This window comes from Pelodiscus sinensis, chromosome W (genome assembly GCF_052426305.1).
Source record: "Pelodiscus sinensis isolate ZL-2025 chromosome W, ASM5242630v1, whole genome shotgun sequence".
Classification (NCBI taxonomy): domain Eukaryota; kingdom Metazoa; phylum Chordata; order Testudines; family Trionychidae; genus Pelodiscus; species Pelodiscus sinensis.
Window position 1 is genome coordinate 9,021,168 of NC_143084.1, and position 26,585 is coordinate 9,047,752.

Genomic DNA, 26,585 nt, shown 5'->3' on the forward strand with positions numbered 1-26,585 from the left:
GGGAAGGGGCAAAGCTGAACCAGTCCTCCCTGACAAGCAGCAGGCAGGGGAGGAGGGTAGTGGATCCAGGGAAGGGGAACCAAGAAAGGGGAGGGGATTAGCAGCCACTCCTCCCTGCTGAGGCTGTGGCAGAGGAGGGGGGGTGCTATTGCAGGGGGGAGAAGGGAAGGGTGCTAGGGAAGGGGGGGCGAGGGAAAGGGGTATGCGATTAGGGAGGAAGGGGGATGGGAAAAAGCAACCACTCCCTCCCACTGAGCTGTTGGCAGGGAGGGAGGGTGCTAACAGAGGAAGGGTGCTGGTAGGGAAACTGAGGAAGAGGAGCCAGCAGCCACTGCTCCCTGTAGGGCTGTGGGAGAGGAGGAGGCTGCTGGGGGGCGGGGGATGGGGTAGGGACGTGAGGAGAGTGGACATGAGGGAAAGGGGGTTTGTGATTGGGAAAGAAGGGGATGGGAAAAAGCAACCACTCCCTCCCGCTGGCTGATTGCAGGGAGGGAGGGCGCTAGCACAGGCGGGAAGCAAATGGGGGATCAAGGGGCCAGTGACCACTCCTCCTTGCAAGGCTGGAGACAGAGGAGGAGGGTGCTGGCAGGGTGGGGCAGGAAATGCGATTGAGGGTGCAGGGCAGGTACAGAGGGTAGCTATGAGGTCATTGAGGGAAGTGCAGTGTACTAGGGGGACTGACTAAAAGGAGAGGGATTGGGCACAAGTGCTCGGGGGGGCAAGGCTGGCAGGGCAGTGCCAAAAAGGCTAGCAGGAGGCTGGGGAAGGAGGGAGATACTGGGGGAGTTGGGACAAAAGGAGGCAAGACAACAGGCTAGCTGGGGCGGGGGCGTGGCACGTAAACTCTGGGACTGAGTGTGGTGGGTGAGTAACCTTACAGAGGGAGAGAAAAACAAACCCGCCTAGCAGCGTGGGGTAAACAGTGGGGAAGGGGGCAAGCTAAGGTAGGGTGGGGTAAGCAGGGGTGAGGGGGCTCCCCAGCCCAATGTAGGTGAGGGAGCGGGGCCAAGTCCAAGGGGGGAGCACACCCACAAGCGTTTGTGGGGGCTCAACCTTGCCCACTGCTGCAGTAGCACAGTCCTAGGCGGAGCAACAGCCCCTGGAGAGAAAGTCCAGGTGGTAAAGGTAGCGGAGGGGGCACTGGGGGTGGTGGCAGCAGGAAGGAGGGGAGGGACAGCTGGACTGGGGGGAGGGCTCTGTGCCTGGGGTTTTGTTGTTGGGCATGAGACGGAGGGCTTCCGAGAACTCGGCCAGAGTGAGAGGCAGCTCCAGCCGGTCTCGGTCGCCCGCGCTGACCGTCGGGAGCTCGGTCCAGAGCGCCCTGCAGGCGTCGGCTTCAGTCGGATCCGGGGAGAACAAACTGGCGTAGAAGGCCCTGGCCCTTCTGCGCATCTCCGCCGGGTCCGTGAGGGGGGTGCCGTCCTCCGCCAAGAGGCAGGTGAAATGCTTTTTTGCCCCCCTCCTTTTCTCCAGGGCGTAGAAGAAGCGGGAGCCACGATCCATCTCCCGAAGGAGGTGGATGCGAGATCGAACAAAAGCGCCCCGGGCCCTGTGATCTTCCAGGGCTCGGAGCTCCTCCCGCTTCTCCCGGCACGCCTCGCGGAGGAGTGGATCCTCGGGGGCGGACGCCAGGCGCCTCTCAAGCTTCAAGACCTCCCGTTCAAACTGCTCTATCGCCGCATCCCTCCGCCGGCTGGCGCCCCGGGAGTAGTCACGGCAGAAGAGCCGGGCGCGCACCTTCCCCACATCCCACCATCGCCGCGCCGAGGGGAAGGCGGGCCGCTGCCCCCGCCAGGCCTGCCAGAACTCCCGGAAGGACGCCACGAAGCCCACGTCCTCCAGCAAGCTATTGTTAAAGTGCCAGTAGGCCGGCCCCAGCCTCTCCGCTGTCAGAGAGGCCTTCACGGACACCAAATGGTGGTCCGTGAACGGGGCCGGCCGGATGCTGGAGGAGTGGGCTCGTGCCAGATGGAATCGTGAAAGGTAAATGCGATCCAACCGGGAGTGGCTCAACCGCTCTTTCCCCACCAGGACGTAAGTGAAGGTGGTACTGTTGTCCGGGTGGTGGTCTCGCCAGACGTCCACCAGGGAGTGACGTTCCACGATCTCCCTGAGGACGTCCGCCGCGGCCTGGCAGTTCGCGAGTCCTACACGGTCCCGGTCATCGAGGGTGGTGTTGAAGTCCCCGCCCAGGACCAGGCACTCGCGAGGATCCAAAGTGCCGAGGAAGGTGGCCGCCTGCCGATAAAAGGTGACCTGGTCCGGGCCCGCGTTCGGGGTGTAGACATTGACCAGGTTCAACGTCCGCCCCTCCACGCGGGCCCGGACGTGCAGCAGGTGGCCCGGGACAACCTCGGCAATCCCCAGCACCTCGGGCCGTAGGGCAGGGGAGAACAGGGTGACCATCCCGGCCGAGTGAACGCCGAGGTGACTAAAGTACACCCCGTCCCCCCACTCCAGCTGCCAGCCTGCCTCGACAGCTGGAGTCGTGTGAGTCTCCTGCAGGAAAGTCACCGAGTACCCCCCCTCAAAGGAAGGAGAGCACCCGGCTCCTGCGGGGACCCGCCCTACAGCCCTGGGCGTTCAATGTTGCGATGATGGTATAATTCATAACGAGGGCTGGGGCGGATCCTCACGGGCAGGCGAGTCGGCGGCCTCACGCAGGCCCCGCAGCAGACCGCTCTCCGACCCAAAGGTCAGGAGCGCGTCCCGAAACCTGCGGGTCCGGCGGTAGGCCGCGTCGTCCTGCCTACTGGTCCCTCTCCCCTCCTGCAACAAGGCTCTAGTGGCCTGGAGGATGGAGTGGAAGTCCCCCCAGCGCTGGAGGGCGAGCTGCGCCTTTCCTTTCGCCCCGCGGTTATCCGCGAGGAATTGGCGCAGCTCGCCCTTCAGCACCGAGGGGGAACCAGGATTCTCCTCCGTCCGGGCCCCTGGACAAAGCTCACGGGCCACGGAGACGGACAAACAGGGATCCGATCCCCGACGCGGCGCCGTTACTGCTGGCACCGCGCTGCCCGCCCCCGCCCCCGGCAGGGAAGGAGGCGGCGGAGGGAACAAGGCAGCCCCTAACGGGTTGGGGACGGGGGATACAAAAAGGACCCCGGGAGGGCTGCCCGCGGCTAGCGGGAACGAAATGGCCCTCACGGGGGTGGCACTGGCTAATGTTTGGGAGGGTGGTGGGGACGGATCGGGCAACACGACGGGGACCAGGATGGGAAAGGAAAGGGGGGACGGCAGGGGAGGGGTCTCTTCCACGGCAGGGGCGGGGGGAGGGGTGGGTTCAGGGCTGGACAGTTGGTCGGGGTCAGGGAATGGGGCAGAGGTGGGGGTAGGGAAGGGATCGGGAACAGGGGAGGCTTTGGGACTGGAAATGGGTTCGTAAAGGGCGGAAGCGGGAGTAGGGGGAGGATCGGGACATGGGAGGGAATCGGGATCCTGGACGGGGTCTGGGAAGGGGTCCCCCGTGGCAATCCCACTGAGCTGCGGTGCCTCCCGAGTGGGGACTTGGGGGTCGGGAACAGGAAGGGGGCCCGCGCCGACGCCGGGCTCAGGTGGAGAGGCAGATGTTAATGCCTCGGCGTCGGCCTGGATGGCATTTTCCGCTGGGCCCCCAACGGGAAAGGGGGATGACTGCCCCACCTCGGTAGCTGGAGAGGGGGCACCCCCAACCCCGGGACCCGGCCGCTCGGCGCCAGCCGTCGCCCCGGAGGGCTCGGCGGCATCCGTTCCGGCGCTCGAGTCGGCCGGGCCAGTGGGCAGTATCAGGGGCGCCCCGAGCGTGAGGACGGGGTCAGCCACCTGGGACACGGGATCGGGGAGAGGAGGGGGCGGCGCCATAGAGTCGCCGCCCAGACCGAGGCCCGCTGGCGGAGGGTCGTCCTCCCCCTGGGTGAGCGGGGTCAGACCCAGGGCCTCGATCTCCTCGAAGATGGAGCTAAGCTCCATCCCCTCGGCCCCGGAGCCTTCCCCTCCGGCCGCCGAGGCAACAATTACCTCAGCGGGGACGGAGGGGGGCTCAGTTGGAACCGGGGCCGGGGGGGCTCCACCCGAGGCCTCCTCGTGGAGAAGCTCCGCAGGGGGGGCGTCGTCGTCCCCCCTTGCCGCCACGGCTTCCTCGGCCGGCGCCTCCCGCTGATGCTCGTCGGGGGCGCTCTGGGCAGCGCCGGCCCCCCTCGGGATCTTTCGGAGGGGGGCCTTCCCGCCCTCCTCATCGGAGGGGGGAGATTGAGCCCGCAACCGGCGGGCTTTGCGCTTGCCCCCGACGAGCGTCCAGCCCTCCGAGGTGGAAGTGGAGGGCTGGTCAGCGAGGGCAAGGCCGGGGGGCACTTTTGGGGTTCGGGGACGGCGTTGTGGCAAGGGTGGGGAAGAAAGGGATACCTCCACCCGGGGAGGGCCCTCTCCCTCGCCCTGCGGCAACCGCGCCACCCTCTCCTCCTCGGGCCCCGCAGTGACTGATCGGATAGAGGTGGGGCCCGCCTGCCTGCTCGGGCACGCCAGAGGGGACGCCTCTGGCTCCCGAGCAGGGCCGTCGGTTGGAGGAGGGGCGGCCGCGGATCCCGGACTACCAGGGGGGCCGGCGCCCTTACGGGCCCCGGGGGGCCCAGACGCCTCCTCCGACCGGGCCAAGGGACAGTCCCTCCGGATGTGCCCCATCGCCCGTTAGAGGAAGCACCGGGTCTCCCCCGAGGAGTAGTGGATCCGATAGTGGGCCCCCTGGTAGGGCACCAGGAAGGACCCCTTGAGCGCCTCCCTGCCACGCGCCGCCGGCAGCAGCTGAAGCTGTACCTGCCGGCGGAAGGACAGGACGTGGCGGAGGGCGGGGTCCTTACAGCCCAACGGGAGAGGGCTGATGGTTGAAATGGGTTTCCCCAGGGTGGAGAGGGAGGGCAGCAGGGCGGCATTAGGGAGGAAGGGCGGGACGGAGGTGAGGACCACCCGTACGCCCAGGTCCTCCAGTGGTTCGAGGGGCACGTGCACGCCCCCCACCGCCAGGCCCCTCTCCACCGCCTCCTGGGCGGCGGCCTCTGAGGCAAGGAAGAACACCGCCTTGCCATACATTTTGGAGGCCGCCACCACGGCCGAGGCCCCCACCACCCTCGCCATCGCCCGCACGTAGGTTTCCATGTGGGGCGAGGCGGCTACCAGGAGGCAGCGAACGCCGTGTCTCCTGGTCATGGTGGGAAAGGGGCCCCGGCCGCCAGGGATGGAGCTGGAGGTGGCAGTCGGGGCTGATGACGGGGCAGGTGAGGGGGCGGCAGCGGCCACCTGGGCGTACGCTCTGGGGGCCTTGGTTGTGTCACCCCTAGAGCTGGTGGAGGGGACAGCAGGGGAAGGAGGGGCTGCGGTAGATGATAGGGCTGCGGGGGGCAGGGCAGCTTTGGCTGTGGTGGGTTTGGCCTTCGGGGCTGGGCCTTTGCCCTTTTTCTTCCCCCCGCCCTTTTTCCTGGCTGAGGTGGTGGCTGCTCCCGAATCTGGGGGAGCGTTGGCCGTGGCAGCGGCGGAGCTCGGGCCTGGGGTCGGGAGGTCAGCCGCAGCAGTTGTTGGGCCCAGTGATAAAGAGGGGACCGTGGGAGTGATGAGGGCGGGGGCTTCCTCCATCGTGGGAGGGGGGAGGAAGGAGGCACAGTTGGCAAGAGAGGGGATGAGGGTTAACCACTCCTCCCCTCCAGACAACAGGCAAGGGAGGAGGGTGTCCGTGAGGGAAAGGGTGGGGAAAAGGGAGGGCACTGGTTTCGGGAGGGGCGACTGAGGATGTGGGGGGCGTTTGGCAGCCTCTCCTCCCTGCTGAGGCTGTAGCAGAGGAGGAGGGCGCTAGTACAGGGGCAGGGATGCGCAAGGGAAGGGGGGGTGCAATTGGGGGAGAAGGGAAGGGAAGGGAAAGGAAGGGGTGGGGCAACCACTCCCTCCCGCCGACTAGTTGCTGGGAGGGAGGGAACCAAAAAAAAATAGGGGGGGGGGGGTAGAAACAGGGGGAACCGAGGGGCCAGCAACCACTCCTCCCCGCAAGGCTGGAGGCAGAGGAGGAGGGCGCTGGCAGGGCAGACAAGGTTCAAGGTAACGTGTACAGGGCAGGGGCCGGCTCCTCCAGCTGCACTGGGTTACAAGGGGGGGGGGGTTATGGGGCCGTTGGGGAGGTGCAGTGAACAGGGGGGCTAACTAAAAGGGGGAGCACAAGCGCTCAGGGCAGGGGGGGACAAAGCAAACTGGGTGGTGCTCAAGGGTGGGGGGGGGAGATAAAATGGAGGCAAACAACAGCTGGGTGGGGCGGGGCACACACTCTTGGTCTAGCTGGGGCAGGGGAGTGGCAGATAGCTTAGTTTGTTTCTTTCCCTCCCTTCCCAAAGACACTTACCCACCACACCTGCTCCCAAAGTTAACAGGGAGGGGCAGGCAGTGGGGAAGGACACAAGCTGCTGGGGTAGGGTGGGTGACCAGGGGTAAGGGTGGCCCCCCAGCCAGATGTAGCTGAGGGAGGGGGGCCACCCACGAGCACTGTGGAGGCTCAACCTCGCCCACTGCTGCGGCAGAGTCCCAGGTGGAGGGCGGGGCAGCAAACCCCGCCAGGGGGAGAAGAGACAGTCCAGGTGGTAAGGGGTGGTGGAAGCGGGGGTGGTGGCAGCTGGACTAAGGGGAGGGCTCTGAGCCTCTCCCCCAGCCCCCCTTTCAACAGTTCAGTTCACCACCACCCCTGGAGCTGGTGGGGAAAAGCTCAGTCTGTAAACAAACCCCCTCCACAGTTCTTGGTGATCTCCTCTTCTCCCCCTCAGCGGGGTGCAGCAGCAGCGGGCAGGCAGCAGGGGAAGGTCTCTGGGTGGTGGGTGCTGGTGGGGTGGTCCTCCTCCTCTGGAGCAGTGGAGGGGAGAGGGAGGGCAGCCGGCAGGCCCCCCCTCTCCCCTCAGGCAACAGCAGCAGCAGGTGGTGGTGGTGGTGGTGGAGTGCGGCGGCTGGAGCGACGTCCGGGGAGCAGTCCTCAGCGGACGGGCAGACAGGTGAGTGGGTGGGTGGGGAGGGCTCCTGCTAGTGCAGGAGCAGGAACCAGGCGGGGGGGGGGGAGAAGGAAGAGGGCAGCCCCTGCTGCCTCTTCTCCTTCTTAAGAGTGGAGTGGGGCAGAGGAGTGGCAGGCCATGGAGCAGCAGGAGGAGGTGCCCTTACCTGAGCCTTGGTGGGCAACACCCATCCCTGATCACACAGCTGCCTGGAAGCTAGGAGGCGGGGGCCAGGGATATAAAAAGGCTACCAGAGAGGTCAGTGTGAGCTGTGTGCTGGAAGGAGTCAGAAGCCTTCTGTTGTCCCAGAGGAAGCGCTGGACCCAGGAGAGGCAGGGGACTGGCCTGGGCCCCAGGGGCCCCTACTGGGTGGCAACCTGGAGGGACTGCTTGCTTGGCCAGGGGTGCCAGGACTGCAAAGCCCAGAAGACTTGCATCGGATTCAGGTACCACCCAAGGGGAAGAAGCCCAGGGTGAAGGACCATTGTGTGGCTGAGTCAGAACCAGGGTAGTGTGTTTTGGAGTGGATCCCTGCTGACCCAGCAGCAGACAGTTCTGCTGCTACTAGGGCCCTGGGCTGGGACACGGTGGAGTGGGTGGGCCCATGTCCCCCCTGCCACTGCACTCTTGGGTGGCAGTCTCCCCCTTGGCTGTTGCTCCACAGCAGCCTGAATCTGCCGGACCCCTGTCTGAGGAAGGGGACCCAGCTGGGTACACAGACCAGGATTTGTGTACTGTTTGGTTACCTGCTGCCACGCCCTGAATAAGGGCTTGGCTTTTAGAACTTTGTGTGCTGCCCCGCCCTGAATTGAGTTTGGGTTGCTGGACTCTGTTTGCTGCCCCACCCCAAACCAAGGCTTGGGGCTCCAAACTGTTTCCCTGTTCACCGCCTGACCTGAGCAGGGCCTGGGCCTGGGCCCTGGACTGTTTCTTGACTGGCCACCAGCCCTGAAGAGCTGACAGGCTTAGCTAGTTCCCCCAAGAGACTAAGCAAGGGGTAGTGAGGCGGAGTGGCTGCCCACTGATTCTGAGAGGGAGGCGCCCCTCTCTGAGCCCTACAGGCTTACAGCTGACTTTGAGAAAACAAAATGGTAAGATTCTTCCAAGGGAGTGAGTGTGAAATACATGTCTTGTTCACTTTTTCTGCTGTTACACAGCCTGGCCATGCTTGCTGGGGTTCTCCTCTTGGTCAAACAAAGCAATGTGGTCAGCAGCCTTTCCTGTCTGGTCACACTCGATGCAGAAACATGGGAGACAAAAGAAATGTTGATGTATGTTCGTGTTTGTTTTAAAAAATTGATTTTCATTGCTAATTAAATGCAGAAGTTTGGGAAATCTGGTTATAATTCAAAAGAACCTATATAACAATTTTTTTGAGGTTCCAAGGATGCGGAAGTAACCAATAGCAGTGAAAAAGTAAAAGAACTGAAAACTGGAATGTAGTTGAACAGGACTTGAAAGGACAGAAGTGCAACACCATATAGATCCAAGCACGAGGGTTTATTACGCACAGCGCTGGCGGAGTGTCACTTTGCTGTTAGGCTCAGTCAGACTGCCAAACAATGAATTACTATAGATTATATAGGGTGCCAATGGGCAGAGAGAAGCAATGGGGTGGGAGTTCCCGGGCCCCTGGATAGGTTCTAGCAGCAAGACAAAATTAGCACAATATGTCAATAATCTAAAAGGTTACGTCATTGCTCCACCCATAGCTCAGGTTAACATGTTTGCTAATACACAGGTGTTATCCCTCAAACTTTTCCTCTTGCAAGGTGTAAGTTAAATCCTGATTTCAGGTCCATGGAAATGACAGTGGCCCTTCCCAGGCAGGTTGGCCCACAGGTACATTCTTAGAGGGTCTTAAAGCAAAAAGAATAGTAAACCGTACACAGCAATGACAATTGTGTACAGTTTATCAGTGCGTTCTCTTGAGCTCGGGTTGGCATCTGTGAGGGATGGATGCTATAACTTATGCTGACATGCTAGCCCTCTCCCTGAACTCTGGTTGGCATTCAGGGAGTATGTACTTGTTATCTTGTCCTGAACCACGGAGTCTCCAAGGCCCCTCTGTGAACTACGTGCAACGCATGATGAGTCCCCAATTACTGCTCCCTGCCTGGGGTTTTGCTGTCTTAGCTTGTTTATGGCTGGTTAAACAAACATGTCTGTTTCTTGCTTATTTCAACCTTTCTTTAGCCATGTATTGTCCATTGTTAACTAGGCCTCAGGCCAGGCCCGTGGAGTTTGGGCATATGTGAAAGATTCTTAACAGAGACTGTGGTCAAGATCTTACATACATATTACAGTAAAACCTGTGTTGTCCGGCGCGCTCGGGGATTAGGGCGTTCCAGTTATCTAAAAATTCCGGTTATCTGAGGGTCCCATCAACCTAGGAAAAGCCAATGGACGATAATAGTAAAACTCAGGTTTTTAATATTGGTAGTTTTGTAGTGTGAGGCAGTTGGTCTCACATTTCTATTTTGAGTTAAAGATGATTAGTACTTCTTAATTTTTTATTTAAGCCAATCATGGTAAACCAAGCCAGGCCTGTGCGCCTGAAGATGTGACAGTATTGTGGCTGGAGGCAATTCTGGCTAACAGAATGCAGGATAACAAAGGTTTCACTGCTGTCCTCGAAGGGCCAAAATCCCAATACAATGTAAATGCATAGATGGGTAGGGGGAATATCAACAGTCAGCTTATCTGCCCAGGAGGCCCCATGACCAAAGGGAGTTTTGAGAAGTAGGAGACCCCTGCAAGCCTCAGCATGAAATGATGTGTGAAGCAGGGAGTTAGAGGGAGCGATGAGGGGGGGAGAGGAGCATAAGAAATGAAAGGGGGTGTAGAAGGAAGTGTGAGGGTAGATGTGGTGAAATTGTGCAGAGTTCATTGCTAGGTGAAGTGATTCCTTTGTAGTGTCTGTAAAGCCCAGGGGATCCTTTGTGATTGAGGGTGTTAAATTTTTGAGTTTTCCTCTCAGATGGCTGTTAATTTTACAGGCAGCATTAACATTCTCCTCTTCCTCACAACAGAAGCACAAACTGCTTTTATTTCCAGACACTTTACTTGTTTTAGTTCCAAATGTCAGTGTATCCAAATCTCTTTCTTCTAAGGTTGAACTTTACTACATGATACTGGAACGTTTGGGGAAGTATCAGGAAGCCTTGGATGTTGTTAGAGGAAAACTAGGAGGTAATTCATCTTTCAGTGTATTTGGTCAATTAACAACACTAGCTGTGTGGAGGTTTGCCAGGATATTCTTGCTTTTACCCCAGGTGGTGGGTGGGGGTGTGTGTGTGTGTGTGTGTGTGGAGTGTTTTTGGGGGAGGGGGTTGTTTGGGTCTCTTTAGGAAACTTGTATGATGCCCATTTAATTGATTTGTACATGTCCTAGTTTAAAGATGGCTGTAAATTAACGTGTACCAGTAACACACATTGAGCCCAATTATGCAGATGCTTCTGGGCAAGATGAGTTGTCCCACTGGTTTCATTAGACTAGTTCTGGTATTGCTCGCCACACTCAGGAATGTTTGCAACATCAGTTTCATTATCACTGTGTCAGAATGTGGGGGAGTCCCCAGGCCCTGCACCCCCATCCGCAGCCAGACGTGACACTCAGGTGGCAGGTAGAGCAGAGGGTTTATTGGTTCACAAGGACGCAGCGTGGCACAGACTTGCTGTTAAGACAGCAGCCAGAAGCAGTCAGCACAGTCCAATGTGGAGAGGGGGCCCAGAGCCAGCACCCTGCCCCCCTCCCTGCATCCTCCACCAGCCCAGAGTAACTCTCACCCAGCAACTGGTCCCCCAGCCTGGAGGCAGCCCCACCCCCTCCTTAGTTCAGATTCCTGGGCAAGGTGTCACCTGGTTGCCCCCCCCCCCCCCCCGGCTCCAGTTACAAGACAGCCTGAGCTATTGTTGTGTATACACGAGTGTTAAAAGGTTGGAGACCACTGAAGATCACTTTTTACATTTCAGAATGAGTGAAGATCTACTTCCCCACCCCACCCCTTGAAGCCCCACCCTCTCTATTCTCCTCCTCTCATCACTTGCTATTTCCAGCCCTTATACACTCTACACTACCACTTTTTTTTCAGTTCTTCTGTAGGAAGAAGTTTTTCCAATATTTCCAGTGGCTAGACTGGACCAAATGTCAGGAAAAAAAACCCCTTCTTTTGGAAGCCCCCTTATTCCTCGTGGAAAGAGGAATATAGGGGTGACCAAAAGAGCATGTTTGCCCTTCCACTAAAAAAGCAGAAGAACAAACGCAACCCTGGATGCAGAAGAGTTTTTCTGGGGTATCTCCGGAATCCTGAAAAACTCCTGCAGTCTAGCCGGACCCTCGCTGGGTTGAGGCAGGATGTGTGGGCTCTGGGGTGGGAATGAGGGATTTGGGTGTGGGAAGGGGTGAGAGGTGCAAGCTCTAGGAGGGAATCTGGATGCAGGAGGAGGTGGATAAGGGGACGCTGGCTCAAGGAGGGGGCTCCAGGCCGGGCAGTGTTGGGGTCAGATGGAGGGTTGGGGTGCTGAGCAAGCCACAGGCTTGCGGATGTGAGGGTGCAGGAATTTGGGTTGGGGTATGTGAGGGGCTCAGGGCAGGGGGGGTCCAATGTATGACTGGCTCAGATCTAGAGTCTGGGAGGCATGGTGCAGGAGTGTCATGATGCTGTGGCCAGATGGGGGCTTGGTCCCAATTGGGGGCTTGTTGACCAGGCTTCATTTTTAAATAAGACTGTCAAACACACGTTTCAGCATTGTCTTTATTTCTGAGAAGGGCAGGGAACCTGTTCTGAGTCAGGGGTCACTGACCCAAGAAAAGTCAGTTGGGGCCACACAAGGGAGATGCCCAAAAAAAACCCACCTCCTCCAAAAACCCCCACGCCTCACTAATGTGGCCCCAACTCTGCTAGTTGGAGCAGGGGACATGGTACTGGGAAAGGGTTTTAGTGGGTGCTGGGACAGGGTTCTGCAGCAGGGGGCATGGTGCCAGTGGGGGAGAGGGGACAGGGTGCCAGTGGGAGCAGGGAGTCCCCTGCACCTGCCTCCCCCCCAGGACTTCTCTCCTCCACTGAGCAGGGAAGCCCCAGCGGGTGCCGCCTCTGGGGCCAACTCCCCCCTCCTGCAGAGAAGGGTGCACTTGGGCTGAACACCATGACCAGCTGGCCAGGCAGCCCTCCTCTCTGCTCCAGCCCAGCTGCACTGCGCTCAGCCCGGGGAGGCTGTGCCGTGCTCCTGCTGATCTGGAAGCCCTTCCTCTTTGCTCCAGCCCAGTTGGAGTGAGGCGCAGCCTCCCAGGGCTGAGCGTGGTGCAGCTGGGCTGGAGCAAAGAGGAGTGGCTGCCCAGTCAGCTGGCCATGGTTTCCAGCCCAGGTGCACCATGCTTCACCTGGGCTGGAGCAGAGGAGAAGCTGCCTGATCAGCTGGAGCACGGTGCAGCCTCTGCTTCTGTTGAACACCATGGCCAGCTGACCAGGCAGCTTCCCTTCTGCTCCAGCCCAGGTAGACTGTGGTGCACCTGGGCTGAACACCACAGCCAGCTGGCCGGGCAGCCACTGCCCTATGATCCAGCCCAGCTGCACTGTGCTCAGCCCAGAAGGAGCTAAAGATCGATTCATAGAGCCCCTGCGATCGACCGGTAGATCACGATCTACTGGTTGGTGACCACGGGTATACACGAAGATGGGGGCAGCCTTCCCCCTCAGTGAGAGCCACACCCAACATTCCCATCCCCAGCTGGGCACTGAGGTATGCACACATGGTTACAACAGAGCAGCACAGGGCAGTAGGAATCATGCACAGCATAAAAAAGCAAACAGAGCGAACGCAATCCCCACTACATCACACAGTGTTAAAGTAAGCAGCATGTTGTACAAAGGGAAATTATCAGATTAATGTAACTGCACCTACAAAATCCCAGGTTGTCAGCTCACAGCTACCATTTTAGAATCAGTGTTGCTAGGGATGGCACGCCCCTTTCTTCTGTATGGCTTTATTTTTCTACCACAAAAATGCATGTTTGTAGCTTAAAGGCAGCCAGAACATCAAGGTTCTAGCCATACTCTAAGACTGAGTGCAGAATTGTGTTTTCAAGTGAGCATTTTGCACCATGGGCCCAGCATCTTCTGAGTCATATCTCTAGCATGAGGTGGGCAACCTAAGGCCTGGGGGCTGGATGTGGCCCCTGGCTTGCCTGGATCCAGCCCCCAAGGCTCATGTTCTCCCCCGCAGCATTGGGGAGCCCAATGGGCAGGAGCACACAATCTACTAGCCTGGGCCCCACTAGGCTCTGGTGTGTGAGTGGAATGTGGGTAAAGATGTTTAAAATTTGGTTATCAGGCTAATTGTATAGTAGATCCAATTTATCGATAGGACCACTCTGCAGTGCCGCAGTGGGTGTAGATCCAGAAGTTAGCTCGAGCTGGGACTGAGCAATTCCAGCTCGTGCCAGCTCCAGAGCCACCTGTGCTGCAGCTCTGCATTTAAAATGTAGCAAAAGCCACTGGGCTCTTGCTGCATTTAAAATAGAGGCACAGCAATTAGCGTGCGCCTGGACCTCCTCAGTTCCAGCTCACCCTGAGTCCAGCAGCCCCTGTTTGCCACAGGCAGGACTGGCCACAGGCAGGGGCTGCTGTGGGGGGCAGGCAGCAGCCTTCCTTATCCCCCCTGACCTGCTGCCTCTATCAGAGGCAGCAGGGGGGAGCAGGCAGCACCCTGGAGACAGTACTGGGCAGAACCGGTGTGTCATTCTCTTCCCCCGGCTGCCTCTCCCTGGCTGTCTAGACTACGCTCTATTTTTGAAAGAGGATATGCAAATTCCCACTGAACTTTTGAAAGCGACAGTAGTCTGGATGCAGGGGTGGGTTTTTTTTTGGAGGGGAAAAACCCTTTTTCGAAAAAACCTCTTCCTTAAAAAAATGAGGTTTACGTGTTTTTGTTTTTTCCCAAGAGGGGGTTTATTCCTGAAAAAAACGCATCCAGACTACTTTCACTTTCAAAAGCGAGATCGGAAGAAGATCCTCTTTTGAAAATAGCACGTAGTTTAGATGTACCCCCAGATAGAGGCAGCAAGTTGGGGGTGAACCGGGTAGTTGAGTAGTCGCTGACATCCCTAAATGTGGGGAGTGCCTTTCTCCTCAGTAAGGGGCCATGTCAGTGAGGGTTTTGTTGTTTGGGTTTTTTTCCTCACTTGTGTGCGGCCCCTGACCCAAAAGAGGTTCCCCACCCTGGTCTAGCAGGAGAAGGAGGGTAGTTGTTAAGATGGCTTTAATAGTTTCAGTCCCTCCTTATGCCATATGTTGACCAATAATCAGGCATAAGATGTTTTTCTTTCTAATCACAGGATCAGCACTTTCTTCAGTTGGAAAGTGTGTGCAGATCCAGCAAAGAGTTTCTAACCCTGATGAGGTACCTGTCCGTAAAAATTGTTAGGTCTCCTGGCTTTTCAATAACAAAGCACTCATTTCTAGCACCGTCGGTCTGCAAGATATAGGACCTTAAATTTGTTACTGACTGCTTGGTTTAGCACTCCTTTTTGGCATTGGTCATAGATTTCAGTCCTGGCCCACTGGTTTCAGAGGAGGGTCGGTGGGTGTGTGTGCTCCCCTCTCTTTTGCATCTTATGTAGGATAAGAGAATATTTTATTCTGAAAGTTAAGGAAAAAATATTGATATACATTTGCAACTATTTCTGATTTAGAGAAGCTGACCAGTGAGCTCCAGAGTCGAGAGAATAAGTGTATGGCACTGTATAAAAAACTGTGCAAGTGGCCAGAATGCAACGCATTGTCTAGGAGGTTGCTACTGAAAAAGTAAGTTGAAATTTCAGCTGTCTTTTTTTTAAAAAAATAAAGAATTGAAAATGAGAAACATGGGCTGTTCAGACAACATACACTTATTTCATTCCTGTGATAGAGAGCATGTGTAGTAGTTGGAGTAAAAAAGTTAGGATGGCTGCAGTATGGTCAAATCTATGCTACTGACTCACTCTGTGGCCTTGGACAAGTCCCTTCTCTGCTTTACCTCAATTAGCTATCTCTCAAGGCTTGAGACCGAATGATTGAAAAGTGTTTTGAGATTCTCTGCTGAAAGGTGATATAACTGCAAATTATCATTCATTCACATAGAAGCTCTGCTAACTCTCACAGTGAACAAGTGAATTAAGCAGCACTTGGCCTCCTGTGGAAAAACTAATTTCAGTCTCTATTTCCAGACACTGGAAATACCTTACTGTCCAACATGTCTGCATTTTTTCCCTAAAAATTAGCTGTAACTTGAATTTTTTTTTTTTAACAACTATTTTGTACAACCTGGTTCTTCTAATCTGCCAGACTTTCTTCTGGTAGCTGATTTACACTACTACTTAAGGGAACGTAATTACATTGGTCAAGGGTATGAAAATGTAGGGCAGGGTGGCAGCAGCCCCTGTCCGGGTGAGGGAAATGTGTGTAGTCTATAGCATTAACCTATAAGCTTTTGCTTATCGGATAATCGGTTAATTGACTACACTATTACATCCCTAGTTTGGGACCCATCACAAATGTATGACCAGAGACATTACCTGGCTAGCACACTACCCTCCACATCCTAATGGCTTACTTTAAAAAAACAAACAAACAATGGGTATTCGAGAAGGTGCAAATTGTTCTTAATCAGCTTCATGTAACATGAACACTCTAATTCACTATTTTTTCCCTCACCCCCCCCCCCCCCATCCCCTACTTATTTTGGAACTGGACTTTTAATACTCCAGTCATCTGAAGAAGTGGGTTGTACCCACGAAAGCGCATGATACCATCTACAGGCTTTGTTAGTCTTTAAGGTGCTGCTAGACCAGGGGTGGGCAAAAGCTTTTCAGCAGGCTGGATCCAGCCCAGGAGGCAGTTGCAAGCCCCACCCCCTAGCACATTGCCTCAGAGCGGGAGAGGGGCGCAAGCTCTTCTGTTTCTGTTTAAAGGGCTTGCGTCTTCCCCGCACCTTGCCTAGCAGCCATGGGGAAGGCACAAGCCCTTTAAATAGAAACAATTGAAAGGGCTTCTGCCTCTGGCTCCCTAGCAACGTTCTAGAGCTGTGAGCCCTTTTAAGTGCTTCTATTTAAAGGGCTGGCGCCTTCCCTCTCATGTTCCCTGGGGCTGCTAGGCAATGCTGCCTGACAAGTGCAGGGAAAGGGGCCGGCACTTTAAATAGAAGCCCTTAAAAGGGCTCGCTGCTCCCGGCGCCTCTAGCGTGTTGCTAGGGAGCCAGAGACATGAGCTCTTTCAACTGCTTCTCTTCAAAGGGCTTGTGCCGACCGGGCAGCTGCCAGGCAACAGGTTAGCAGTGGGGAGCCAGGAGCTGCAATCCTTGTTATATGAAATCTAAGCTTCCACTCCAGACAACTCTGGGAGGAGGCTAGCCCCCAGCACCCTCCCCTCTGCTCCAGGTCCCTTCCATTGGCCGGAAGTCAGGGGGCAGGGACCCCAGGCCAAGCAAAGCTTCCAGAAGGGTAGCTCTCAACCCCGCTCCTTCCAGGTTGGCCCGTGGCCACTTCTGGAATTTGTGAAGTGGCCCCCTTCAAAAATTATTGCCCAACCCTGTGCTAGACCACGCTTTTTAAAAGTTTTTTCCAGTTATAGGCTAACTTGGCTACCCCTCTGAAAGTTTAGGAAAATCATGCTTGTTCAGAAAGGGGAGCGGGGGGCACAGTGACCTTGCATCAGCTAAGGTGGTGACAACTGAAATGTTAGCTTGAGATAGTAAATTGATTTTTTTTTTTCCTTTGTGCATTTTGCAGCACTTTGTGTATACTCCATTTCACTGGTTGGTTTGATGGTTAGATCGGATGCATTCCCTGATTTCTGTGTTAGCAATTTGGTGGCGCTACTATTGTTCCTGCGCTCTCCTTTTTTGGAAAGACCTTTTGTAAATGCAAATTGGAGTAAAAAAATTTTTTTTTTTTTTTTTAAATTGTAGAAAACTTAAAATATAAATTGAATTTCTTGAAATATGTTTACCAGTGTTCCTTTAAGATGGGACATTTTCTAGTGAAAATGGGTCTTAGTGTGAGTCTTCTATGTGTGTTAGTTGTTCTGTGACTTGCAAGATCTAACTTGGTTCCTATAATGGAGTAAACCTGTATGTGAGTAACATTTGCGCTTTCCTTAATTTTGCTCCTTGCCTGTTTATAGCTCAGATGATTGGCAGTTCTATATAATGTACTTTGATTCAGTCTTTCAACTCATTGACAAATCCTGGACTCCTCCAGAAGAAGGAGAGCAGTAAGTCAATTATCCCTGAGGGTGTTTTTCCCTCTTCACACTGTAGATGCCAAAATCATAGTTTGTCCCCCTTGGTAGTTGTACTTTAGTGCATGGATGGGCAACTTTTAAGGCAGTTGAGGACCACAAAACCGTCTAAAATCATTGGTGGGCTGAGCTATGAGACTGAGGTTGGGCCCTTCCTCCAAGGGAGTGTGGGGAGAGCTTGTCTATGGCAACAGTTCCTGTCCCTCAGGGCTGTGCTCCACTCCCTGCTCCAGCTCATTGGATTCACCAGAGTCATGTAACACATGCATTAGGCGGGACCCTCCCCCTGCAATGTGATGCTATGTTTGCCTACCCCAATCTGCCAGGTTGCCTACCCCAATCTGTGCGGCAGTGGGCAAAACCGAATGATTTGGCAGGCCAAATTGCAGACCCCAAGCTGTCAGTTTCCCATCCCTGCTTTAGTGTATCCAGTCTAGGTAGTTAGCTAGTGTAACTGTATCTTAATGTGGAGTCCTCTATTTCAAGTGCCATCATGGCGGCTGGTAGATAGCGACACCCAGCTGGCCCTTATTACAAGAGGTCACGGACCCCCCCCAAGCAGGCAGATAATGCTAGTTTTGACTCTTAGAGCTTCCTTAGCCTGCTCCCTTCATGGGTCTTAGAGTCTGTTGAACCTGATAGCCTTGAGGGAGTGGTGCTAAGGCCTGTTTACCACTTACTGACAGTACCTCAGAAGTGGGAATGATACAAGAATACTTCAATCAATACTAATGTCTTTAACTGCACAGCTCTTTGGAGGGAGAAGTGCATTATTCTACAGAGCAAGCTGTGAAATTTGTAGAGGAAAGAATAACGGAAGAAGCTAAGAGCTCTCGGCCACTTCGGGGACCCTACTTAGCCAAGTTGGAGCTGATTAGACGTTTGCAGCACAGGGATTGTAATGATCAATATAAACTAGGTAAGAGCCACTAATTGGATGATAAATTAAACCTTAAGGGGGAGAAATCCTGCCTAGAACAAGGTCTTTGTACTGGGATAATCAATTTAGTTGTGCCTGATGTAAAGTGTGTGCAGGGATTGCATGCATAAATCTTCTGATGAAAGGTAGAAGAGAACACTATATTTTCTTATAACACTTCTAGAGTGTTTTAGAACTTTGGTTTACATTTTTTGTAATGGGTTTAGGAACATAAATCCAGTGACTTTCGCTGGCTGATACTACTTTGGGCTCTTTGGCTGCCTTGTAAATGGGAACAATATTTGTTAAATGTGCCTATTTGAGGGGTTTCATGATTTTAAACACTTTTTTGTGGCGTAAGGAAGATAATGTGGTTTAATATTGGCAAAATTTCTGCAGACCCTATTTAAGTAATTTTTGCCTTAAAATTTACTTTCCTACGTTAATCAGCGTGGGTAGCTCGAAATATTCTTCTGGATTTTTTTTCTCATTCTTTATTAGATGGGTTAAGCTTTCTAATAGATTGTAATATCTGAAGTGGAACTATGATTTGAAAATCAGTGTAACTTGGAACACAAGTTCATTTACACTTGCGGGACTGAAAATTTCTCATAGTTATAGAGCTCTGCCAAGCCTGAGTATTTCTTGTTTTTAATAATTTTGACAAAGTACCTGTTTTAGTGCTGGATATTATGGATGGAGGTGTCAGACAGTAATTATTTAATTATAGTCTATGTTCTCAAATAGCTTTTTTCTTACTTTGTCTAACTGCAAATTTGTGTCATCAGTGGAAATATTTTTTCTTCAGTTTGTGGGGGTGAAACTGATGTTCACTGTAGGGATGTTAAGGACTAGTCGACTATCTGATAAGCAAATGCTTATCGGGTAGTCAGTCTGCTAGTTGATTTCCGCCCCCCCCCCCCCCCCGCTACCTCTATCAGAGGCAGCAAAGGGGGGGAGAGAAGAGGTACTTCAAAGTGGCAGTGCCATACAGCTGAGCTGGGGATCAGCTGTGCAGTGCTGCTGCATGTAGAGCCCAGGGTTAGCTGGGGAAATGCCACGTGGAGCCTGGGATGAGCTGGGGAGCATGGCATTTCAAATCTGAAGCACAGCATGGAGCCTGGAGTCAGTGGGGAACTCTCAGTCCCATGCTGATTCCGGGCTCCATGCTTTGCTGCTGCTTAGAAATGCACGAGAGCCCCTGCCTGGGGACTCTTGTACATTTCAAAGTTGGCACGCCCATGTGCAGCCCAGAGTCAGCGGGACTTCCACTGGCCCCAGGCTGCATGCAGAGTTCTGCATTCCTCCTTTGAAATGTACAAGAACTCCTGCTAGGGCTCTTAGGCACTTCTGCATTCCTCCTTTGAAATGTATATCAACTAGTTGAGTAGTCGATGGAAATTCCATCGACTACTCAACTAGTAAATTAACCGTTACTTATCCTTCACTTTTTATTTACTAATAAAAATCTAATCCTTCCGAGCCTTGTTGTTGTTGATTTTGTTTCTAATTGAGTTCAAATATTTTTATAGCTGGCTACTTTATAACCAAGTTTCTTTGTTAGGTGACCCAGAAGAACTCATGTTCCAATACTTCAAAAAGTTTGGGGACAAACCCTGCTGTTTCACTGATATCAAGGTATTTGTGGACCTTCTCCCATCCACCCAGTGTACAAAGGTAAGAACAGTAGCATTGGGTGCAGTAGAAGAGGGGTCTTGGAGTTTTCTGAGTGCAGCAGCTGTTTGCCAAACACAGCTTTTTGACTATCAAAAGAGAACCTCCTTTCTGGGGGGGGGGGGGGGAATCAGTTTTTTAGAAAAACAAATTGCTAACAATGTAGAATGCTCTGTGTCTAATTGTAAACACACTCTGGGAGAGTGTCTGTGTCTTTCTCTTAATCTTGGCCAAGCATCGGGCATTGTAGCCCTTTGGGGCTCACAGAGGGGGCTCTTCCATGGGTGGCCACTGCGCCGAAGTCCTCGGAGCCCCTTTAGTCCTCATTCTCGGGCCGATGATCAGACCAGATTCAGGTTAGCATACCAGTCTCTGCAATGAGAGGCCTGGGGTGGGCCAGCAGACAAAGGTAGTCATGGAGTTCAGTAGCTCTGGCCCTGGTTCAGGGTGAGGCCGCAAGCCAGGAGGGACAGAGTTCAGTGGCCCAAGCCCTGGTTCAGGGTGGGGCAGCAAAACAAACAGTCAGAAAGGCCTAGGTGCTGGTTCAGGGTGGGCTTGTACACCAACCAGAGTTAGTCTATATGACTAGCAGTTCATAAAAAAACAAATGGTTGGGTCTCCTTGCTCGGCTGGAGATCCAGCAATCTCAGGCAGTTGGCATGAAGTGGCAGAGGGGGGAGACAGACCCACCCACTCCACTGCATCCCAGCCCAGGGCCCTAACAGCAGCAGAGCAGTCTGCTTCTGGGTCAGCTGGGATCCAGACTGCAACATGCTGACCCCGGCTCTGGCTCAGCCAAACAGTGGTCAGCTACCCCTGGGCCACTTCAGTTTTCCCCCTCAGTGCATACCTCTCCGGCACGTTCACTGGGGTGTTGGGGATCCATAGCTGTAGCAAGGGTCCTGGTGGTCCAGGCCAGTCCTCAGCCTCCCAGCACAGAGTAGATGTGTGGTTTCTCTGCTGGCTGGGCCCTGACTGAGCTCCTGTGCTGGCTTTTTATAGCCCTGGCTACGTCTCTTGACTTCTGGTCCTGTGAAGGGGTGGGGTCCAGTTCAGCCCAAGAGGGCTCACAGAGGGGCTTTTCTCCTTCTGGGTCAGTGGCAGCAACTTCACCTCACTACAGGCATACATAGGGCACTAAGTGTCATGTGGTTCGATTTATTTTAGATCTGGGGAAACCAGGACACTACAGAGAGACGTAACTGCTTAAAGCTTGCAACAAATAAGAAAGTGAACATAGTTGTTTATATTTTACAAGCCTTACAAACAATTACTACACAAGTTAAACCTGAAATACTGTAAATTCTAAAGCAATTAATACCACGCAAAGCAATGCAAAAGCAAGTAATAGAAGATCTACTATAATATAGTAATTAAGTCCAATTCACTTACACTTCACCCGTATGCTACCGACAGTTCCAGGCAGGATGTTGTGGTCCCTTTGATTCCCACCCATCGGAATGCCATGCACTGGGGTGTGAAGGGTCTATTACTTCTAGTTACGAGCAGGACGTGTGCGTCAATCCTGCTCACTCCCTCCCATCGATTGTTCTTGCTAAGCCCATTTTCTAGCAAAGCGAGACTTGGCCATTCTAATAATATTTACCAATTGATTGTGTTGTGTAAGATACCTAAAATGCCCTTATTTGTGGTACATCCTACTACTCTGGATGTTGCAAAAACTATGTGCATAGTTAACAGTTTTATGGCTGTATCTAGAATTTTTGCTTATCAGAAATAGAAGTACCAGTACAAGGTTGCTTGTCATGTGTGTTTTGACATGGTCTCGCTGTACCATGCTTTATCTGCATGATTGTGCAAAACATTCCTGCCTCCCAAAGCTTCCCCCTGAGCCTTGCCTGCGTGCTGATGTGCACCAGACTTGAGACAGGCCTGGGTTTGCTTTGTTAAAGATCCACACTATGGTCAAGGCAGATGTGACCATTTATTGTCAAGGCAGGGTTGTCCAGGCTCCTCTACACTGAGTAAGAACACTAGCAGTTCCAAGTGACACATGGACACATCAGCATCAATTGAGAGAGATGTCCGACGTTATTTGTAGTTCTCAGAGAATCTTTAAACGAGCGAGGATTTCAGCAGTGTCAGGAGCAGCTTGGTAGATGACTTCAGCAGCTGGGAATTCTGCCACTCATCCCCCTTGTTCTTCTAGTCCTGTGGTGTCCAATGAGTTCTGAAGCACTAGCCACTACTGTATAGTGAACTAGCCACACTCAACCAGCCAAATAGCCACATGTAGCTAGTGGCTAGCATGTTGGACACCAGGGGTCTAGACCATTGTGAAATATAACTCGAGGATGGGAGTTAGACAAAGTTCTGGAATAGTTAAAGGTTATTAACAGAATCTATGTAAACTACATATAGGCATTGTCCATATTGGGGATTTTTTGCAAGAAATCCCTTTGTTGCAAACATCAGCTCAGCTCCCTCAACAATGGTAATGCTGGTGGCCTTACTATAGATAGGCTGCTGCCAACACTGTGGCCTGGTCTACACTAGGACTTTGTGTGGAATTTAGCCGCATGTGGTTGACTTTTCTAAGCAATGCATCCACATTACCAAGCCTGTCACGTCAACCTTAAGTGCCTCTGAAGTCTATTTCAGTATTCCTACTTTTCACGAAAAGTAGGAACACTATTCCTGACCTTGCATGGTTGAATTTATGGTAGTGTAGAGACAGCATTGGGTGAAATTCAAGGCTGTTGGTCTCCGGGAGCCCTCCTGCACTTACCTGCTCTGGCCAACACTTGCGCCTCTACTGCTCTCCTGGTGAAGTCAAAAAGCCCCAGGGAAATCAGAATGGCATTTACTGTGTGGCCAGTGGTGGGAACCCGTTCAGAGCAAGCAATGCACTGCGGCACATGTGGAGATGACCTCCAATAATCCTACTGACGCTACAGCAACGTCGAATACTTCTGCTCCCATGGACTCCAGTTCCCAAGGGCGCAGAAGAGCGCCAGCATGGAGCGTCCAGGAGATCTTGGACCTCATCAAGGCATGGGAAGATGAATCCATTCTCTTTGAGCTCTGAACCAGCAAGCGGAACGCTGACATTTATGGCAAGGTTATAAGCTGCCTGGGGGCTAAAGGCTATTCCAGGGATGCCCAGCAGTGCTGTGTAAAAAATCAAGGCGCTCAAGCAGTCCTACCATAAGGTGAAGGAGGTAAGTGGACACTCTGGGGCACTGCCTCACATTCATTGCTATTATGAGCAGCTGGATGCAATATTTGAGGGGGGAGTTTCCCCAGCGTGGTCATGGAGTCTGGTCAAGACACACCCAATGTCAGCGTGCATGACAGTGTGGTGGCGGAGGGGGAAGGAGCATGGCCAGCCAGCGATTTCCCTGACAGCCAAAACTTGGTCATGATGCTGGAGCCAGTGTCCCCGTCCTCCCAGCATGTCTCCCAGTCCAGCACCGACCCTGGGGAGGGCACTTCTGGTGAGTTGACAAACTTTTTCTAACTACAAGCAGGTTAAAGCAAAGGGGTGTGAGGTACCTACACAGCATGGGGAGCGTGGAATAGCTTGTTAATGTGTCCATAGATGGAGCAGGAGTCTTGCCTGCACAGCTTCGTGAAGCTTTCAGCTAGGAACTCTTCGATCCTTCTCAGAGTTTCTGGGGAGGCCTGCCTTATGCTGTCCTCCGCGGTAGGACACCTTCCCACACCAAGCCACCGCCACCAGTAAGTGGTCTAGTGTCATTGAACCAAAAAGCATTGCAGCGTAAGGCCCCAGGTCTGTTACCACATTCAGTCAGCATACGCTCCTGATCAATTGGTGTGATTCAGAGAAGTCTGATATTGTGCGTGGCAACCTGAAGGAAGGAGGCTGGGAGGCTATTGGCACTTTACCTGGGAGGCTGAGAGAGCTGGGGACACATTTCTCTCCTCCCACACCCTCCCCATGCATGCATGTGCACACACCCATGGGCAGGAAGGCTATGTCTAGACTGCATCCCTCTGCTGAGAGAGGGGTGCAAATGAGCCTGGGATTTAAATATCCCGGGCTCCATTTGCATACTCGCGTTCCGACACATTTTTTGAGGAGTACAGGAGCTGCCGAGAAAGCTCCCCACTGTCGGCAGAGCCGTGGCGACACTTACTTTCACTTTCGACACTGAGCCTGATCAGCACAGCATTGGAACGTGAGCATGCAAATGAAGCCCGGGATATTTGAAGCCCGGGCTCATTTGCATTTCCGAAGTGCTTGATTTGCATCCCTCTCTCGGCAGAGGGATGCAGTCTAGACACAGCTGAAGAGAAGCAGTGTCCCTGGCAAGCCACGTGTGCCAGACCTGGCATGTGCCAAACACAGTGGAAAGCAGCAGCAGCAGCCACCACCACCACCACCCCGCTTGTTGGCCCCTTACCATGCCTGCCTGCTTCCGGACTGAGTGCATTCCAATGCTCCCCTGAGAAGTTTGGACACCTGCTGTACAGTGCCTGCTTTAAAGCAGACATTTGGCCTTGCACAGAGCACATCTCCATTGTCTTCAGAGACCTTCGGTGTAGGCTCACAGATAAAGTTTAGGCTCAACACAATGTGTCTGCTGTAATGTCTGTCCTTGTAACTTAGCAGCTGAGACAGCAGCCAGCTCACTGCATACTCCCCCTCTTCTAGCATCTGCCCACCTGGCTCCAATCTGCAGGCGAAAACGTACAAGGGAGGATAGGTTCAGGGAGCAGATGGACTGCATGCACACTCTCATGGAGGAGATGTGGGCAGAGCACATGGACCTCATCGCTGAATGGCAGGAGAGAAGAGCTGCCAGGGAGCAGCAGGCGAGGCAGCAGGAGATTCTCTTTGCCTCCTGTAGCTGTTCAGGACAGCGATACAGCGTTCACTGCCCATTGTTCTCCTTTCACTCTTGTTGTTTCCAACTATTTTATCATGTACTTAGCTGGTTGTCCTTGTACTGTCCTGCTGGCATGTGTTTACATATTTAATGTGCTTCTGTTATGCTTAAAGCACACAAGATCTCTTATAGGGGAAAAGGCAGTACGCCGCATTTATTGAGAATACAACAGTTGTATTTTTTTTTCTCACAGACACTCACTCTCCCACCAGACAATGTTGTAGTTACTAGTGCATAGTCTGTATCAATCTAGTGGCCAGTTAGATCAATCACAGAGAGAGAGCAGGGCCTTTGTCAGTCGATTGATCCGATGCTCCTCTGGAGTTGGTGGCAAGACGAACCCAAAGTTCCATAGCAAAGCACCTTGCTTTTATAAACCTTTTCTCTGAAGTCTATGGATTCCGCTGTCAGCCTGTGACCGGTGCGTTATCTTTTTTTGTCAATCATTCCCAAAACATTTCCAAAGCTCATCCTGTAATCAATCGTCTTTTAGGGGTGATTGCTTCACTTTAAAGCCGTCAATCTGCCAACCCGATCACTCCTTGGCCATGGGTACGCACTGGTGGTAACTGCTGGTTCTTCTGGCGCCGATCAGTCTGTTTTCACCCCTCCTTTTTTGGCCATCTGGTTCTGAGCAATAACCTTTGCACCTTTATCTCGACACATACATACCGCTTCCACGCACAAAGAATCTTTTACAAGGCCTTTTGAAGAAAAGCATAACATTAGTATCTCATATTGGGCAAAGCAAGAGGCATTGTAAATCAAATAATTAAAACTTCAGTCTTCAACATCCTTCTAGTCTCATTAACATAGATACAATACCAAAACTCGATTTCCTTCCTTACTAAACTTTAAAAAAAAGATATATCTTACTAAAGGGCTTAGTTTATAAAATGATGATGTTACCTTACATTGCTACATTATTAAAGCTAAAAATACAAATGTGAAAGTTTTATCCTTTTTAGTCCTAACACTTCTATCCATGCTAGCAGTTCTAGTGCTGAGACGTACTGACTTGCAGGCAACCATTTGCTTTTGATACGGCTTGTCTAGTACTCATAGTATAACTCTTGCTTACTTTGGTTCAAGCACCAGGCCCATGCTTCAGACTCTTTCTTTCTCCTACACCTCCCTGATCACTGTGATGGAGTGTCTGACTGCATGTCTGGAGAGGGACTCCTTCTTCCCCCCCCCCCCCCCCCAGCCCCATTGCTTTCACTCCTAGGAGCTGCCAGGGCCCCAGGATGTTGGGGGGCCCTCAAAGGCAGCCTTACCCCCCCAGGGGGTCCCACCCACATTCCTTAGTTCCCCTTCGGGTTCCCATTTTCCTTTCCTTGCTGTTTTCCACAAATTAAAACTGTTCTTTGAACAACGGACTCCTTATTGCTTACACTGCAGGGGTGGGGTGGGGGATTAAAGGCAACCACAGGGAATACAGGGTCACCTTGTGGAGAGCCATGCGGGAGCGTGTCAAAACTGGCCATGCATAAAACTGTCCTTCAAGGCCTCTCTGATTTGTACTGCTACTTGCTGTGCTTTCCTTATTGCGTTGGTGTCCAGCTGCTCAAACTCTCTGGCTAGGCACTCTGCCTCAGGCCCCCACCCTGCCAGATGAATTTCCCCCTTGTTCTCGCACAGATTATGGAGCACACAACAGACCACCACCACAAAGGGAATGGTGCATTTGCTGAGGTCCAATTGGGTCAGGAGACTCCTAAACCTTCCCCTTAAATGTCCAAACACACATTCCACCACCGTTCTGCAGTTGCTCAGCCTGGTGTTGAACTCCTCCTTGCTGGGGTCCAAGCTGTCTGTATATGGCTTTGTGAGGCACAGGAGCAAGGGGTAGGCT

General features: G+C 53.2%; 1 protein-coding gene across 3 annotated transcripts in view; it reads left to right on the forward strand.

Annotated features, from left to right (window-relative positions):
* The window catches only part of LOC102450730 (N-alpha-acetyltransferase 25, NatB auxiliary subunit-like), a 161,494-nt gene that overhangs the window by 42,959 nt on the left and 91,950 nt on the right, over positions 1-26,585 (forward strand). For all 3 annotated transcript variants that reach the window (XM_089775109.1, XM_089775110.1, XM_089775111.1), the window contains 5 exons: positions 10,100-10,178; positions 14,680-14,791; positions 17,147-17,236; positions 18,013-18,182; positions 19,747-19,859. In XM_089775109.1, coding sequence (XP_089631235.1) covers positions 10,100-10,178; positions 14,680-14,791; positions 17,147-17,236; positions 18,013-18,182; positions 19,747-19,859 — 564 coding nt within the window. The remainder of the gene's footprint in view (positions 1-10,099; positions 10,179-14,679; positions 14,792-17,146; positions 17,237-18,012; positions 18,183-19,746; positions 19,860-26,585) is intronic.